We start from the raw sequence: 15,735 nt of genomic DNA, 5'->3' as shown, positions 1-15,735 counted from the left end.
CTCCGGCCGAACAAGGATAGAACGATAGGGGGCGCGGCCATTGGCCTAATTAACGAGACTCGTTATTCATGGAGTTACTTATTTCGCAATTTCTCCAAAATTAATGGATACAATAGAAAATGGCAACTCTTTTCATTTTCCTGATAAAAAAAAATATATATAAAATGAAGTTGTTAGTGAAAACACGGCCATCCCGGCCCCATTGTCCCTTTAATGTCACTTTGAGAAGTGACGCTCAAGGGATATTCTTAGAAGCCTACGTACTGGTGCAGATAAACCCTACTCACTGAGTATAGTAAAAACACACCAAACAAAAAAAGATTAATTCAAAATAAAATGTAATTAACAATTAAAGAATGAGCGCGATTGTGTCTTCTAAGTAGAAAAGCTCAAGATGACGTATATTTTACACCTATTTCCACTTCAAGAATCGAACTTGATTAAGAAACACCAAATCTACATAAAAAAAAATCTAACAAGTGATTTCGCATGAATGGGTCAAGTCCGCCTTCAGCCCCAGGAGGGAACAAATCCTCGAGCCGTGCCCGGCTCAGTCAATGTTTACTACTGAATCATCTGTTCAAATTGATGTGACAACAACAGTACAGTCGTTAAATTCTGCGCAGGGATAGTCGCGGACCTTGAGCTCAACCTTACCTGCAAGGATTTTGTAAATTAAGACCACCACACTCCAAACCTCTGGCAAATGTGTCATTTGGTATGTAGAAAGTCTGCATAAAAAAAGACGTAAATAGACTAAGTCTGGATTGCTAATTAATTCAATTTCCCTCAGGTGTATTATATACCCTGGACAGTCTGTTAACTGCTTCATTTGTGGCTCTGTCGACCATCAGGTGAAACAATGCTTAACAATGACTGCCTGGGTCACAAAGCCAAGGACTGCACTTCGCAGGTTCAGTGCAGCCTGTTTGGCAGGACCGTTCCTGCCATACCTTCTTCACTTGCCCTGACTCTGATGCAAATAAGTCCTAGCAGCAACAACAACAACAACAACCCCATGACCAACCTGCTGCTTCCAGCAGCCCCCTGCCTCTCATGAGGCTGCTTAACAGCAGTAGCAGCAATTCCGTTGCAGCCAGCCCGAGCAAGTCCAGCAGCCTTCTGCCTCCCATGATGTGCCTCTGCAGCGAGTCTGTGAATCTCCAGCAGCCTCCAACCACGCGTGATGTGACTCAACAGCGGCGGGAGCAGGTGCAATTTCAACAACCCCGCACCCAGCCCTCAACCCAGCAGTGTGGAACCCAGCGTGTGCAGCAACCTCAAAATCCCCATGCTGCCCTCCAACAGAAACAGCCTCCCATCGATCTCGCCTCCATACAACTTCCTGTTACTCCACCACCACAGAATATTGGTGAGCAGTAGACTTCTTGCATGCACATAGGGTGGTGGCCACTGTTTACACCGATTACATCATAGTCATTACTAACCATTCTGAGATGAATGTTTCAATTTAACATTTTAAGCTCTATGACAAAGTGTCTGGTGCAACTTTAAACCAATCCAAAGGCATTTTGGATAAGAGGTGAGAGTGACAAAAAACAAACTACTAAAAAAACATCAATCGTCAAATCAAACAAGAAATTCAAATCATTGGTATGGTTATTAGCAACAAGGATTGTCGTGAAAGAAATTGCAAGATCTCGAGGACCGGACTCTGGCACCCCTGCTATGGACGTTTTAAACTCATTCTTTTGGAATGTGGGAGTACAAAAGGCCTGAGGTCTTTAGGACTGTGAGATAGTAGTGGTGCCGTTCGCATTCTTCATTTTCGACCAAAATTACTTATAATTATTTTTACTCCTCAAGTGTCTACTGATCTACCTGTCATGGTCTGGATATATGGAGGTGCCTACATGGTTGGATCATCGACTGGTACTAACGCCTTAGGCATGGCTGCGGAACTATACGATGGAGAAGAGATGGCAGATCGAGGAAATGTCATAGTGGTGACATTCGAATATCGTGTGGGAACTCTGGGCTTCCTCAGCACCGGAGACTCTCTTTTACCTGGTACTATGTGTTGTTTTCAAACATTTTTGACAAACACCCAAATCAAACCATTCAAGTCTTATACTGTGAAGGCTATAGGTCCTATATATTAAAAAAGAAGGGTGTTTGAGAGATGTGTCTTTTGACAGGGAACTACGGTCTTTGGGATCAGCATGCCGCCATTGCCTGGGTCCATAGAAACATTCGCTCATTTGGAGGTGACCCAGATAATATCACTCTCTTTGGAGAGTCTGCAGGTGGTGCTAGTGTCAGCTTTCAGGTACAGGGTACTTGGGTCATTTGTCTTCAATAGTCATTGGGCCAGTTATTAAGCTAACTGTCGAACTTCCAACACAAATGACATGCTCAGTTATCTTATGGTGGCCCCATCTATGGTATTTCCAGGGCTATTTAGGGTTACTTAGGGCTTTTATGTATGTTCCGTCACAGATACTCACTCCCTATAACAAGGGGCTCATCAAGAGAGGGATCTCTGAGAGTGGTGTTGCACTTTGTCCCTGGTCCATCATAAGGAACCCCCGTGCTTTCGCTGAAGAGGAAAGTCATTTCTCTAAAGTTGAAAACTTCTAGACACTCAATTTATGTAAAATAGTAACTTGTGATTTGCCCCCCCTGTGATCAGGTTGCTCAAAGGGTGAACTGCCCCACTGATCACAAGATGGTTGCCTGTTTGAAGATGACTGATCCTGTGCGCCTCACAAAAGCTGGCAATTTCAGTATAAGAAGCTCACCTGACGGTAAATAATCCACCACACATCACTTAGTTTACTCTCAATGTGTCCGTGCCATCTATCCATGATATCCATTTGATTAATTCCATTCAGGTTCTCGGGTGAGGTCAGAGTTGAGATGAGTTTCTGTGAGGCAAAAATGCAAACCTCATGCTCCATTGTGTTGCCCACATAACAAAAACAGTCCCTTTTCTTTCGGGCCCTTCAAAGGATTTTGATTTCAAATGAGCTACAGCATAGGTGAAACCACCTTTTCAGTCTGAGTATCTCTGCCTCCAGTCCCATTGTATACAAGAACAATATGGTTCTGTTAGCTGCTATTGATTGGTTCTATTGCTGCTCAATTAAGCGATTTTGAACCGAAACTGAATTTACTGGATAAAACGATGTTAAAAACGTTCAAATCGGCACGTACATTTTTTAAAAAATTTTTGGTGTATCTAAGTCACCGTAGTTCCCTTTGCATTTCCATTTCCTCCCACGAGCGCGCAGTCCGGAAAAACTACAACAACACCAGCGCTACCGGCGATTCTGGTATTGCATCCGTATTTAAGCTTGACAGTGCATTGTATTATTCAGTGACAGTTTTGCACTAATCATTGATTTATGTTTAAGTAAGACCAGGGAGAAAGGTGAAAGGCTATTCACTAGCTGGTTGGCAAAATGACTTGTTGACCGACTGTTTGGTTTACAGAATTGACTGTCTACCCTCTCTCATGTTGATGATTTCGTTTCAGATGGTATATGCACTTTTTTCTTTCATTATTGGTTTAATTAAGAACAGATATGAAATCTATTGTAAGTAAAATGCTGTTAATCCCAATGGATTGTTCTTTGTGTATTAAGTTAAATTGACTGGCATTTTGAGTTCAAAGAAAGAAAAAATAAGTTTAAATAAAAGACATTCAAAATACTTCATTTTTCATTATTTTTTATTTTACAAAGAAATCGTAATCGTAAAATTGGGTTTGAGAGAAAATAATCGGGATTTTCTTGTTAGGCAAAATCGAACAGCCCTAATTGGTTCAATTGTTTTCCTTCCCCATGAGCCTCCCAACTTGTACTGCAATGCCTCTATTCATTGCTTGGGAGTTTTACTTAACATTTCCACTTGGGGAAGATATCACTGTTTTAAAATGCGACATAAAACCCCATACTGTATCTCACAGTACGCAATCATATTTTTGAGTGACTTCTCTTTAATATTGATGATATTAAAGGAGAGAATTGGGTCTCACAAACAGTGTTGGGAAAGTTCATTTTGTACGTGAACTAGTTCAAAGTTCAGTTCACAAATTGTAAAATGAACTACGGTAGTTCAGTTCATAGTTCATTGTTCAACATTTTAAACTAAACTCATAGTTCCAAAATTTGACTACTCGGTAGTTCAAAGTCAATACAAACCCGTCCGACCCCACCGAGTATTTTGCTGTGAAATATTACCCTCAACATTTAAGCATTTCCCCATTGTTGCCATTCATTTTGTCCACTCTAGTAACCATCTGCAGATTTCACTCTACAGGCTCAAAAACATGAGGAAAAAGTTACTGCTTGAGTGCTCTTTTTTGAATGAAAACAGAATAAAAATAAAAACAGCACTGCGGCCCTTAATGTGCGAGCATAAACACAATCTGCGGTAGGAAATCAGGCGTCACTAATCACATAAGCCACCAGTAACTTCGGCGTGCTCCCAAGGCAACTGCTTCTCCTGCTTTCCTCGCCACAGTATGAGCTATAATTTATGAAGTGGCCTGTCAATATACAAAACAGTTTCTGTAAGAAGTGAACAAATCAGTGAAAATGTGCTGTTCTTTAAATTGGAATTAATCTTTTCAGACATAAACGTTTTTTTTAAACTGTGAGTGCAAAGTGTATGTGAAAAGAACCATTTGCAAGTGTTTTCTCCCACCAACAGCCCCCCTTGTCGACAACATGGTTCTGTCAGCTGTAATTGATGGGGATTTCCTGCCTGATGACCCTTCCAACTTGTTCCACAATGCCGCTGATATTGACTACATTGCTGGAATCAATGATATGGATGGACATATCATGGCTTCTGCGGACATCATTTCAGTCAACTTGCCAATGGTGGAAAGCTCCATGTAGGCATTTGCTCTAAATAAGACATAATTATTACTTTTGAAAGATTTGAACTATTTCCCTCTCATGTTCTCCTAAATTCAGTGATGACATGAAGATGCTGTTGCAGTCATTCACTAAAGACAAGGGCGAGGCTGGTCTGGAAGAAGCATTCTCCTTATATACTTCAAAATGGAGCGCCCCTCCAGGCAAGGAGGAAGTTAAGAGAACAATTGTGGATATAGAAACAGATTACATCTTCTTGGTTCCTACGCAGGTTACCCTTGAGCTTCATGCCGCTAATGCCAGGTGAAAGCATGAGTTAGTGATCCATGTAGACTGTGTTAAGGGGCATTATATTAATGTTTGTCTTGTATTTAGTTTGCATTGTAATCGGTAAATCAGGGCTTGACATTAACACCCCGCAACCTTCCAAATGTGCATAAATTTGATCTTCGGCTAGTAACCCAAACCAGTGACGTACCTTCGGTGTGAAAGGTGTTTTTGTGACGTTCAGTAGTGAACATGTTGCTGTGTGGCAACAGTCAAGTTCGTGTCCATAGATATGAACATAAGTAGATACCCAGTTTGTGCTGCGTGCATACGGTGACGCTAAGCTCAGATGAGCAAAGTCACCAGCGCATAAACACCAGCTTAGCCAACTGGGCCTTTTATTTTACTGAATGTTGTGTGCCTGTGGTCTCAATATGCATTTTCACAATAAAGAATGAATTCTCACATATTCCCGTAGAGACACAAAGCGAAAGGCAAGAAAGCAAAGAAGTTTGTAGTGAGCAGTCAGCTCATTGAAGATCATGTGTGTACGTTACTTTGACAAGAGGTGACGCGGCTATTTGTAAATTATCAATGTTGTTTTTCCTACTTTTCTTTTCTTTTAGCCTTTTTTATCTTTATTTTTGTCCTGTTTTACCAAATACAGCACTTGGTTGCATATTACCCCCATTTCAAACAACTAAAATGTGGCCAGTGAAAATGCTTAGTGGCTAGTAACTCAGGGAAACCACGAGCCACAGTGGCTGCTGAGCAAAAATGTTAACGTCAAGCCATGGTTACAATGATAATTGACGTTCGTTTACAAGTTTTGTATGCATCTTAGCACGTTCTCTTCTTGTTTCATTCCAGATCTGGTCGCACCTACTCGTATCTCTTCTCTGAGCCCAGCCGTTTTGCCGGCATTGTTAAGCCGTATCCCAGGTGGATGGGAGCTGACCACACTGAAGAGCTGCCGTATGTCTTCGGAATGCCCCACAGAAACCCCTTGCAATACTGGAAACACGACCGCAATCTTTCTAGCTACATGATCACTTATTGGACCAACTTTGCCAAAACCGGGTATAATTTTCAAAAACTAAACAAAGACAAAGAAACATATCGCTGGTATCAGGACAAAACACCATAAGTCACATTTTGGTGAATTTTATATTTTTTCAAAAATCTATGCTATTGGTCAGTCCACACACATGAGTGTTATTTTTTACACATTATTGAGCAATCTAAAATGTTAAAAATGGCTTGCTCTCCTTCACGATGCAATGCTAATGGTTGAACAAACTTGACATTTTTGGGATCTCCTGAAAAGTGACTATTTTGGAGGTACAAGGTTTTGGCCTGACAACAGTGATGTCTAAGATCAACAGCAATTAGCTCTCTCTTAGTCATTAGTTGATGTTGCTTTTTTATTTGTCCACAGAGACCCCAACAAAGGAGGCCTGGAGGTGCCCACCGTCTGGCCAGAATTCACCAAGAGTCGCCAATTCGTGGATATCAATCATGCGATGGATAAGGACTCTGTGGGGCGGAAGATGAGGAAGCATTATGTGCATTTCTGGACCGTCACCTTGCCCAACTTGCCAGATGTCTGACCATGAACAGCAGCATCATATTGATAATGAGTCATTACATGTAGCTTTATTCAATATGTGTACAGAAAATCTATCCAAACAGCGCTGAAACATATTTTTATTGATAATTGGCATTGCTTGATTGTTGGCATAAAAATGTCATTAAATTAGATGTATGTTGTGGAACACTTATACCAACTCTGAAACAAATGTTCGTTTGGGGAAGTGAAATTACAACTCTTATGTTAAAGTCATTGTGTAAAATATTGAGTAAAATACAAATAAACAAAAGACTGAATGCACAAGCTTTACTTATTTCAAAGTTTTTGAGAGTTACACGTTAAGCGTTTTAAATTAATCTTATCTAAGATTGTGTGGTTTCAGTAGATGTGAGAATGTGTCCACCTGTTTCTATGTGAAAAGTGTTTAACTATAGTAACTGTAGCATGACTTCTGAGCTTCTTTGGGACATATAGTGGAACCTTCACAGTGGAATTTCACAAAAGTTGTATAATTTAGAATTCAACTGATGTGACAAAAATACCTATAACTATACATACATATACTTATTTACACAGTGTATAATTATATACATACATATACTTATTTATACAGTATATCATTTTATATATATATATATATATATATATATATATATGAGAGTTCAATATAAATTACATACTACTGTACATAATCACATGAAAAAATAAATGCATGCTTCTTGTATGTTTCCTTGAATGGCAATTGACAGGTGGGAGTTTCCCATCAGAGGGTTAAAGGTCAAGACATCAGACACAGTATGGATTCAAATGTTGCGTAATGCAAGTTGTACTGTTTATTCACCTACAGAGAAGTCAGTTGGTCTATATAAGCACCTCTTGGAACGTTCACATGCTTCTCGACTACCATGGAGAAGCAGATTACTTTGTTTGTGGTCATCCTGTGTATGGGGGCAGCCTCGGCCGTGACCGTAAGTCTAAATTATTGTTTAAATGTAATTTTGTGTTCTCTCTTGTCACAACCGTCCATCCATTTTTTGAACCACTTATCCTCATCAGTCGCGGCCGTGTTGGAGCCGATCCCAGCCGTCTTCGGGCGGTAGGCTGGGTACACCCTGAACTGGTTGCCAGCCAATCACACAAGAGACGCCTCTTGTCATACAAATTATTAAATGTTTTCTTTATAGATACTGTGGATCACAAAATTAGGACAGGATTTGGTTGTTTTTCTTTATAACATAAATCCTCACTGTTTCCGGTATGCATTCAGGCATAGCCTACATAGGAGGTGGCAAAATGAGGTGGCCTCTGGCCAATAACCAAACCCCAACAACTCAAAATACTCTTTCACATTCAACTCGCCCGTTATATTGTTGTATTTTTAATGTTCAATAAAATCATTACGTCGGGTCCCTGGGATTATAAAAAATTGTTCCTCAAAATTCCAAAATTGCTAGTCAAATAGGTAATTGCTTAGCAAACCGTCTCAAAGAAAGAAAAAGTTATTTAGAGTCTTCAATCATGTAAACCACATTGAGTTACTGTGTGTATGAAATGTACTCTATAAATAATGATGTCTTGCCTTGGTAAAAAAACAACAACAACATGTCTTAATAATCGTAACCTATTTCTTTTAGAGTTCATATAGCCATTCATCTGCTAAAGCGGTAGTACCAAACACTGGGGTAAATAACTGTGCATGATAAAAAATGACAACTTGATCTAACTAAACGTATGTGGAAGGAGCTGAAATACAGTCTGGAGAAGACACCCTTAAAACGTTTGCTGTTGAGGAGTAGGCCAAACACATCTGTTGACAGGTGTACACACATCAGTCACTGATGGTGTAGTGGTAGACATGTGCGGGCAGCGTGGAATCGATTCCCACTCAGAGACGGTCTCTGTGTGTGTGCCCTGCGACTGGCTGGCAACCAGTTCGGGGTGTGGTCCGCCTTTCGCCCATTGTCAGCTGGGATAGGCTCCAGCCCCTCCCCGCGACCCTGCACAGGATAAGCGGTTTGGAAGATGACACATGACAGGTGCACACATGTCTCATTGAGAGTTACCAAAACGGTGTGATTGCAGGTGACCGCCTTAAAGGTTTGAGCAACAAAATAGTAATTTATGGTGTATCATAATTTTAGTCCAGACCCTTGTCATGAGTTTGTTTGAAAAAAAATTGTGTTGGACCACAATAACAAAGCAATTTCTGTTTTTTTTACAATTTATAATTCTTTGTAAATTTGAATGTATTATTACCTTGTTCAGTTTCAAGTTATTTCAGTAACTAGTGTGGGGTTTCCTTTAATCCTTTAATAGAAGACTAACCTCAAAAAATGGCCACGTATTTATACATGCACTCTGTCATCCGAAATAAATGCAGATTTTTCTTTTAATTGTATTTCTAGCTGGGTGTGGTACACACTGATCTTGGCAGAGTGCAGGGACAACGTATTATTCTCGGGCTCTTCCGCTCTGTGGATGTTTTCAAAGGAATTCCTTTTGCTGCAAAACCAGAAACATTAGAGAAACCCAAGCCTCACCCCGGATGGGATGGTGCGTTTAAACATGATCTTATTTTTTCCGACAATATTGAGATTTTACATTGTCAACTGTGATATAATCTCCAGGTATTTTAAAGGCAACAAAGTTTGCCAAGAGATGTCTCCAGATGAGTATTCTCCAGACTTCAACTTTTGGAAGTGAAGATTGCCTCTATCTCAACATCTGGGTACCTCATGGCCAACAAGGTAAGATGTGTTTTGGCAAAAATGTGCAAAAGTTGTTTTGGAAAATGACTAACAATGTATTTTCCCCCAAGTGTCAAGAAATCTCCCAGTTATGATTTGGTTCTATGGAGGAGCCTTTATGGTCGGGGGCTCTATGGGGCCTAATTTCCTCAAAAACTATCTGTATAGTGGTCAGGAAATTGCAGATAAGGGCAATGTTATTGTGGTGTCAGTCGGATACCGTGTGGGAGTCCTGGGTTTCCTCAGCACAGGAGATTCTGGATTACCTGGTAAAGCAAATTCCAATTTTGTCATATCATCAAATGCTAAGTTAACTTATTTGAATAAAATGAGGTTAAATGTGTCCTGTTGATAGGAAACTATGGTCTGTGGGATCAGCATGCTGCCATTGTCTGGGTGAATAGAAACATTAAATCATTTGGTGGAGACCCTGAAAAAATCACTATCTTTGGCGAGTCTGCAGGCGGTGCTAGTGTCAGCTTTCAGGTGAGACACTTTCTGCATTTTAAGATCAAGGGTGCAAACCAGCGGGGGATCTGTTTAATGAAACAGATGGGATGAAACAGTAATATAGTTTTGATTTGTCAGTTCCAGTTAAGTGGTGGAAAGCTTATAAAGTAAAATTGAGTTTGTATGTTTGTTTTTGTTTCCTATTTTTTTGCTTGACGCATGCCTGATCAGGAATCACAGGAGGCCATACAGACTGAGACCTTGACTCCAAACTTTTATGTCCAATAAGTTTGGACAAAATTGTTCAGAATTTGCTTTTTTTTGTGTGTGTGTGTTTTATGAGTATAAAGTCGTCACTTTGAATAACTTTTGTCAACCCCCAAAAAACTCATATATTAAACCCAACAAGCTTTGGATTTGGCAGCAGTTTGACAGCATGACACTTACACTGACATTCATGTTAATTCATTATTAAGGCAGGACATAATTTAAAAGATTATTTTTCTTTCGACAGAGCCTCTCTCCCCACAGCAAAGGTCTGTTTAAGAGGGTCATTTCCCAGAGTGGTGTGGCCCTCTGTCCCTGGGCTCTCAACAGGAATCCTCACAAGGTTGCAAAGGAGGTAGGTTGGAGTGTACCTTCCTCAGTGCTTAGTTTCCTGATCTACGGACCATTTCCCTGTTATTGAATTGCTGTTGTCAGAATGACTTACTGTGCTTTTATGTCTTGCCAGCGAGCGACTGTCACTCTCTCGCTTAAAGCCGTAAATTGATTTTTCGTCTGTGTAAAAGCTTCTGATGGGCTCTTATTTGTGGCGTCGCCACATCATGCAACGGCAATTCATATTTTGAATCACAAAGACTCACCACTCTTGACACGTTATGGCAGAACCCCACATGCCGCGAGTGTGCATTGTGCAGCGGAGGCTTGCACAGTGTACTTGATCCTGACACAATCCCACACCGTGCCGGTTGTCATGGCCGTGTGGGGCTGGAATCTTTAGGATTTTTTTCACTTTCAATTCATTTTGCAGGTGCAACCCCCACTGAATACATTGGAACTGTTGATTGCGCAAACCCTCTTGACATCGTGTTGTGTAATAATAGATTGGGGACTTGACTTGGTTGTGAGACTGATTACTTCCTGAACAGGATATGTGCTGCTTAGTACGTTTGGCATTTTTGGGTGCACCAGGGTGCTTGTGAATGTTGTGCTCTTGAATTGTCCATATTGACAGCATACAATGTACAGTAACCAATATGACCATATACCAGAATAGGATCATGATGAGTTCTGTTCAGTAAGAAAAACAAATTATCATTATCATTATGGACAGTTAGCTGACTAGCAAAGAGCATTGTGCAGCCTTCCCCAAATCTTTGGTTGTGGCTTTCATGGGTTGGTGGTGCTTGGTGGCCTTACATCGTAGACATCGTTTAAGAGGGGGCCACTATTGAGCCATCAAACAAACCAAATCCTGAATAAGTTAAATCCACACTCACCATTAGCACAGGTATGTGGCTTGCTTTTTTCTCACTTGCATGGGACACAGAAGCCCTCACAATACAAGTTAATTTCAGCAAGTGGTATTTTGATGAATGCATATCACAGACATATTATTAGGACACCTCTTGATCTGTTTTGAATTATCTCCTTTAAATGTATTCAAAATGCTACTGAACATTCAGGCTTAAGAGGGGATGGACAGAGAAAAAAGTATGAAAAGACAACAAAAAAGACAACAGCTTTTGAAAACACAAAAGAGTGTGAATAGTATGTTTGACTCCTTGCTATCCCCTTACAAATATGTGGTCTTCCAACTCTGTTACCCCTCTGATACACATCTGATACCATGCCAAAAGTCCATACTGCCAATTCTGATCATCAATACCTTTCACACAGTACAGCACCCTGCGAAAAAGCCACGAAAATGGGCAGTTCAAGAGGGGCTAAAACCACCTTGGCTAGCCGACCTTACAGGATTCATGTTCATATAACTTGTGCTCAGGTTGCCGAAAAGGTTGGCTGTCCCACTGATGCGAGGATGGTGGAGTGTCTCAAAGCGACTGATGCTGTTACTCTAACCATGGCTTCTCCACGCATTCAACAAGGAACTCCTGACCGTGAGCACAATTTTGGAAATTCTCACATGAAATGAGGGTTCAAGATATCTGTTATTAGGTTAAATAAAAAAATATATACATTTCACAATGTACACATCCCAATTCCAATGAAGCTGAGATGTGTACATTGTAAATAAAAACAAAAGTCCTTTCCAATCATTCATTTGAACAAACGACAAAAATAAGATATTTCATGTTGAAACTGATAAACTTTGTTTTATTTAGTTTTGTTTTTTTGTAAATATTCATTCATTTTGAATTTTATGCCTTCAACATGTTTCCAAAAAAACTGTGACAGGGGCATGTTTACCTGTGTGTTACTTCACCTTTCCATACAACACTCATCAAGCATTTGGGAACTGAGGACACTAAATTGTTCAAGTTTTCCAGGTGGGATTCTTTCCCACTCTTCCTTGATGTACAACTTCACTTGCTCATTAGTCATGGGTCTACGTTGTCATATTTTACGCTTCATAATGCACGACACTTATTGAATGGGAGACAAGTCTGGACTACTGGCAGGCCAGTTAAGTATTCACACTCTTTTACCATGAAGCCACACTGTTGTATAATGTGCAGAATGTGGACTGGCATTGTCTTCCTGAAATAAGAAAGGACATCCCTTGAAAAGACATTGCTTGGATGGCGGCATGCGTTGCTCCAAAAACTGTAGGTACCTTTCAGCATTAATGATGCCTTCACAAATGTGCAAGTTACCCATGCCATCATTGATGATGGCATTTTAACTTTCCGATTAGGCTCTTGTCTTCATTGGCCCGCAGAACACAACATCCATGAGTTCCACAAACAATTGAAATGTCGACTCGTCAGACCACAGCACACTTTTCCACTTTGAGTCACTCATCTCAGAAGAGCTCGGGCCCAGAGAAGCTGGCGGCATTTCTGGGAGTTGTTAACATATGGCATTTGTTTTGCATGGTAGAGTTTAAACTTCCATTGGAGATGTAGCAACGAAACGTGTTAACTGACAATGAATGGCTGTTCCTGAGCCCATGTGTCAATATCCTTTACACAATGATGACGGTTTTTAATGCATTGCCTGAGGCATTGAAGGTCATGGGAACGGTTGGTTTTCGGCCTTGCCGAATATATGCAGAGATTTCTCCAGAATCTCATAATCTTTTGATGGTATCGACTGTAGATGATGAAAACCCTTGCAATTGTACAGTACGATGAGAAACGTTCTTAAACTGTTGGATTTTTTGCTCACGCAACTGTCCACAAAGTGATAAATCTCATCCAACAAGTTGGAGCTCGTCCGGAAGCGAGAATCATACACCTACACCTTGGTACCGCCCAGACTCAGTTTTGTCAAGGGGAATGAACCAGGCAGTAACAAAATTGAAGATATAATAAAGTTAGTTTATTTTTATAATGAATTAATGTTACTCGGAGTCAAGCTCTGGACAAAAACACTCACACACACACGCGCACACCCCCACACACGCACAGTCCATTAGTCCGTCCCTGACGGACGCCCGTTCTGATGGACTAACTGACAAACTTGATGGACGGACTGATGATAACCGTTTGGTTTGCCATGGAAAATGACAGATTTACGAATGATGGACCAGTATTCAGGCCGCTGACGATTGATGGACCAGCAAAATTGAGTAAAATGCCCACCTCTGGTATATGTACTGTATATACTGTAATGCCGTAACTAGGTCATTTGTTGAAAGATGTGCCACGGTGACATGATAATGCAATGTGACTCGCTGTATAAATTTGTATGCTTCTTAGATCCTGCTGTGAAAAACCTGCTTTTATCGCCTGTCGTTGATGGAGACTTCCTGCCAGATCAACCTGGAAGCTTATTTCACAATGCTGCTGAAACAGACTACCTTGTGGGAGTTAACAACATGGATGGGCATCTCTTCACATCTCAGGACATTCCTTCCCTCAGCAAGAAGAACCAAGAGACACCTGTGTAAGATGGATTTAGTCTGATTTAGTCTCTTAAACAGCAGAGACATCTTTATAAACCTTTGACATATACATTATACAAATACATTTAAAAATATATATACATGTACATGTATATAGATATACATTTATCCATAGATTTGTACACATGTATGTACAGCACATGTGTGTGTGTGTGTTTTTGTCTGGAGCTTGACTCCGAGTAACATTAATAGATACCTTATTTTCACTTTAGAGAGGATGTTAAGAGGCTTCTTGGTGCTTATACCAAAGGGAAGGGCCAAGCTGGTTTGGACATTGCCTTTGCGGAATACTCTACCAACTGGGGATCAAAACCAAGCCAAGAGACAATAAAGAGAACCGCTGTGGACATTGGGACAGACTACCTCTTCCTGGTTCCTAGTCAGACTGCCATTTACCATCATGCTGCTAACGCCACGTGAGACAAAACGCTTCACAATTTTGAACATGTGAAATACCAAAATGCAACAAGAGTAGCACATAGTAGGGTGCAGACCTACATTATATCCATGCTGAAATTTTTACAACACAGCTGAAAATTGAGAACAGTGCATCCTCCTGGTGGTGTATTTATTAGTTGGATTCATTCCAGGAAGTTCTTATTTGTAGGCTACTGGTATATTTAGAGTCAAGTCAAACGTTTGTAGTAGAGCATACTGTACTGTACAGCATAATGTCTTCCATTTGCATTCTGGGCCAAGGAGACTGGTTGTATCAGTACTCTGTTGACAAAAAAATATTCTCCTGGATTTGCATTAAAACGTTACAGGCACAAATGTGGCATCACTCCTCATAGGTTTTGTAAATTTTGCATGCTGATTCAAAACAACTGTCACACTGTTGCCTGAAATCAACCATGCTCTCTAACTAATGACTATTACTGTATTGTACAGTACTGTATTATTGTATGACTCCTGCATACAACCTGCAGTAATGAAGATCCCACACCTACCAGCAATGAAATATTTTCCACCATGTCTTATGTCTTCTAGCTACATGAAGAGTTGAAATTCATAAGTAGACATCTCTTTTTTGTAGGAAATAATTAAGATGAGTTAATTATTATTATTCTTATTATTATTATTATTATTATTATTATTATTATTATTATTATTATTATTATTATTATTATTATTATTATTATTATTATTATCCCTTGCATCTCCCCAACACATAAGTGAAGTGTTTGCTTCAATTTTTAGGTAACAGTGACTTTTTTAACAGGTCCGGCCGTACTTTCTCCTACTTACTGTCAGAGCCCAGTTTAATGGCAGGACCTGACAAACCATACCACAATTGGGTGGGAGCTGACCATGCTGATGACCTACAATATGTGTTTGGCAAACCTTTTACTACACCGAAGGCTTATGGAGAGAGGCACAGAGCCCTCTCAGGTTACATGATTGCCTACTGGACGAATTTTGCCAAAACTGGGTACAAAACTTTTTTTTTTTTTTTTTAACAGATTGAAATCAATTTTACAGGACATTGGGATGGATATAATGTGCAACACTTTGTTGTCTCCAGAGATCCAGCCAGGGGAAACCTGAAGGTTCCGGTGAACTGGCCTGAAATGACCAGTAATGGACGTCAGTACCTGGACATCAATGCGAGAATGAATGTAACCTCCATTAAACAGGAACTGAGGTTACGTTTTGTAAAGTTTTGGACCAGCACCCTTCCCAACCTCCCAAACAGTGCTCAGTGATGTAAAGCATTTAATTTATACAAATAAAATCATG

At 40.2% G+C, this 15,735-nt stretch overlaps 2 protein-coding genes across 2 annotated transcripts; both read left to right on the top strand.

Moving 5' to 3' along the window:
* Window positions 1-1,056: 1,056 nt before the first annotated feature.
* Window positions 1,057-7,008, top strand: LOC147135252 (bile salt-activated lipase-like). The gene is made up of 9 exons (XM_086054268.1): window positions 1,057-1,372; window positions 1,828-2,031; window positions 2,160-2,290; window positions 2,461-2,586; window positions 2,654-2,768; window positions 4,678-4,864; window positions 4,947-5,150; window positions 5,985-6,194; window positions 6,553-7,008. The coding sequence occupies exons 1-9, from the start codon at window positions 1,057-1,059 to the stop codon at window positions 6,722-6,724; spliced, it is 1,665 nt and encodes a 554-aa protein (XP_085910394.1). The 3' UTR covers window positions 6,725-7,008.
* A 2,152-nt stretch (window positions 7,009-9,160) lies between these two features.
* LOC147135251 (bile salt-activated lipase-like) lies at window positions 9,161-15,701 on the top strand. The gene is made up of 10 exons (XM_086053804.1): window positions 9,161-9,258; window positions 9,333-9,452; window positions 9,524-9,721; window positions 9,808-9,938; window positions 10,417-10,524; window positions 11,911-12,025; window positions 13,790-13,976; window positions 14,208-14,411; window positions 15,218-15,427; window positions 15,521-15,701. The coding sequence occupies exons 2-10, from the start codon at window positions 9,374-9,376 to the stop codon at window positions 15,699-15,701; spliced, it is 1,413 nt and encodes a 470-aa protein (XP_085909930.1). The 5' UTR covers window positions 9,161-9,258; window positions 9,333-9,373.
* The last annotated feature ends 34 nt before the right edge of the window (window positions 15,702-15,735 follow it).

Source organism: Filicampus tigris, chromosome 15 (genome assembly GCF_054856515.1).
Source record: "Filicampus tigris isolate MCC_2025a chromosome 15, RoL_Ftig_1.0, whole genome shotgun sequence".
Taxonomy (NCBI): domain Eukaryota; kingdom Metazoa; phylum Chordata; class Actinopteri; order Syngnathiformes; family Syngnathidae; genus Filicampus; species Filicampus tigris.
The sequence above is the reverse complement of the archived record's forward strand: the minus strand, read 5'-3'. Positions and strand labels throughout refer to the sequence as shown.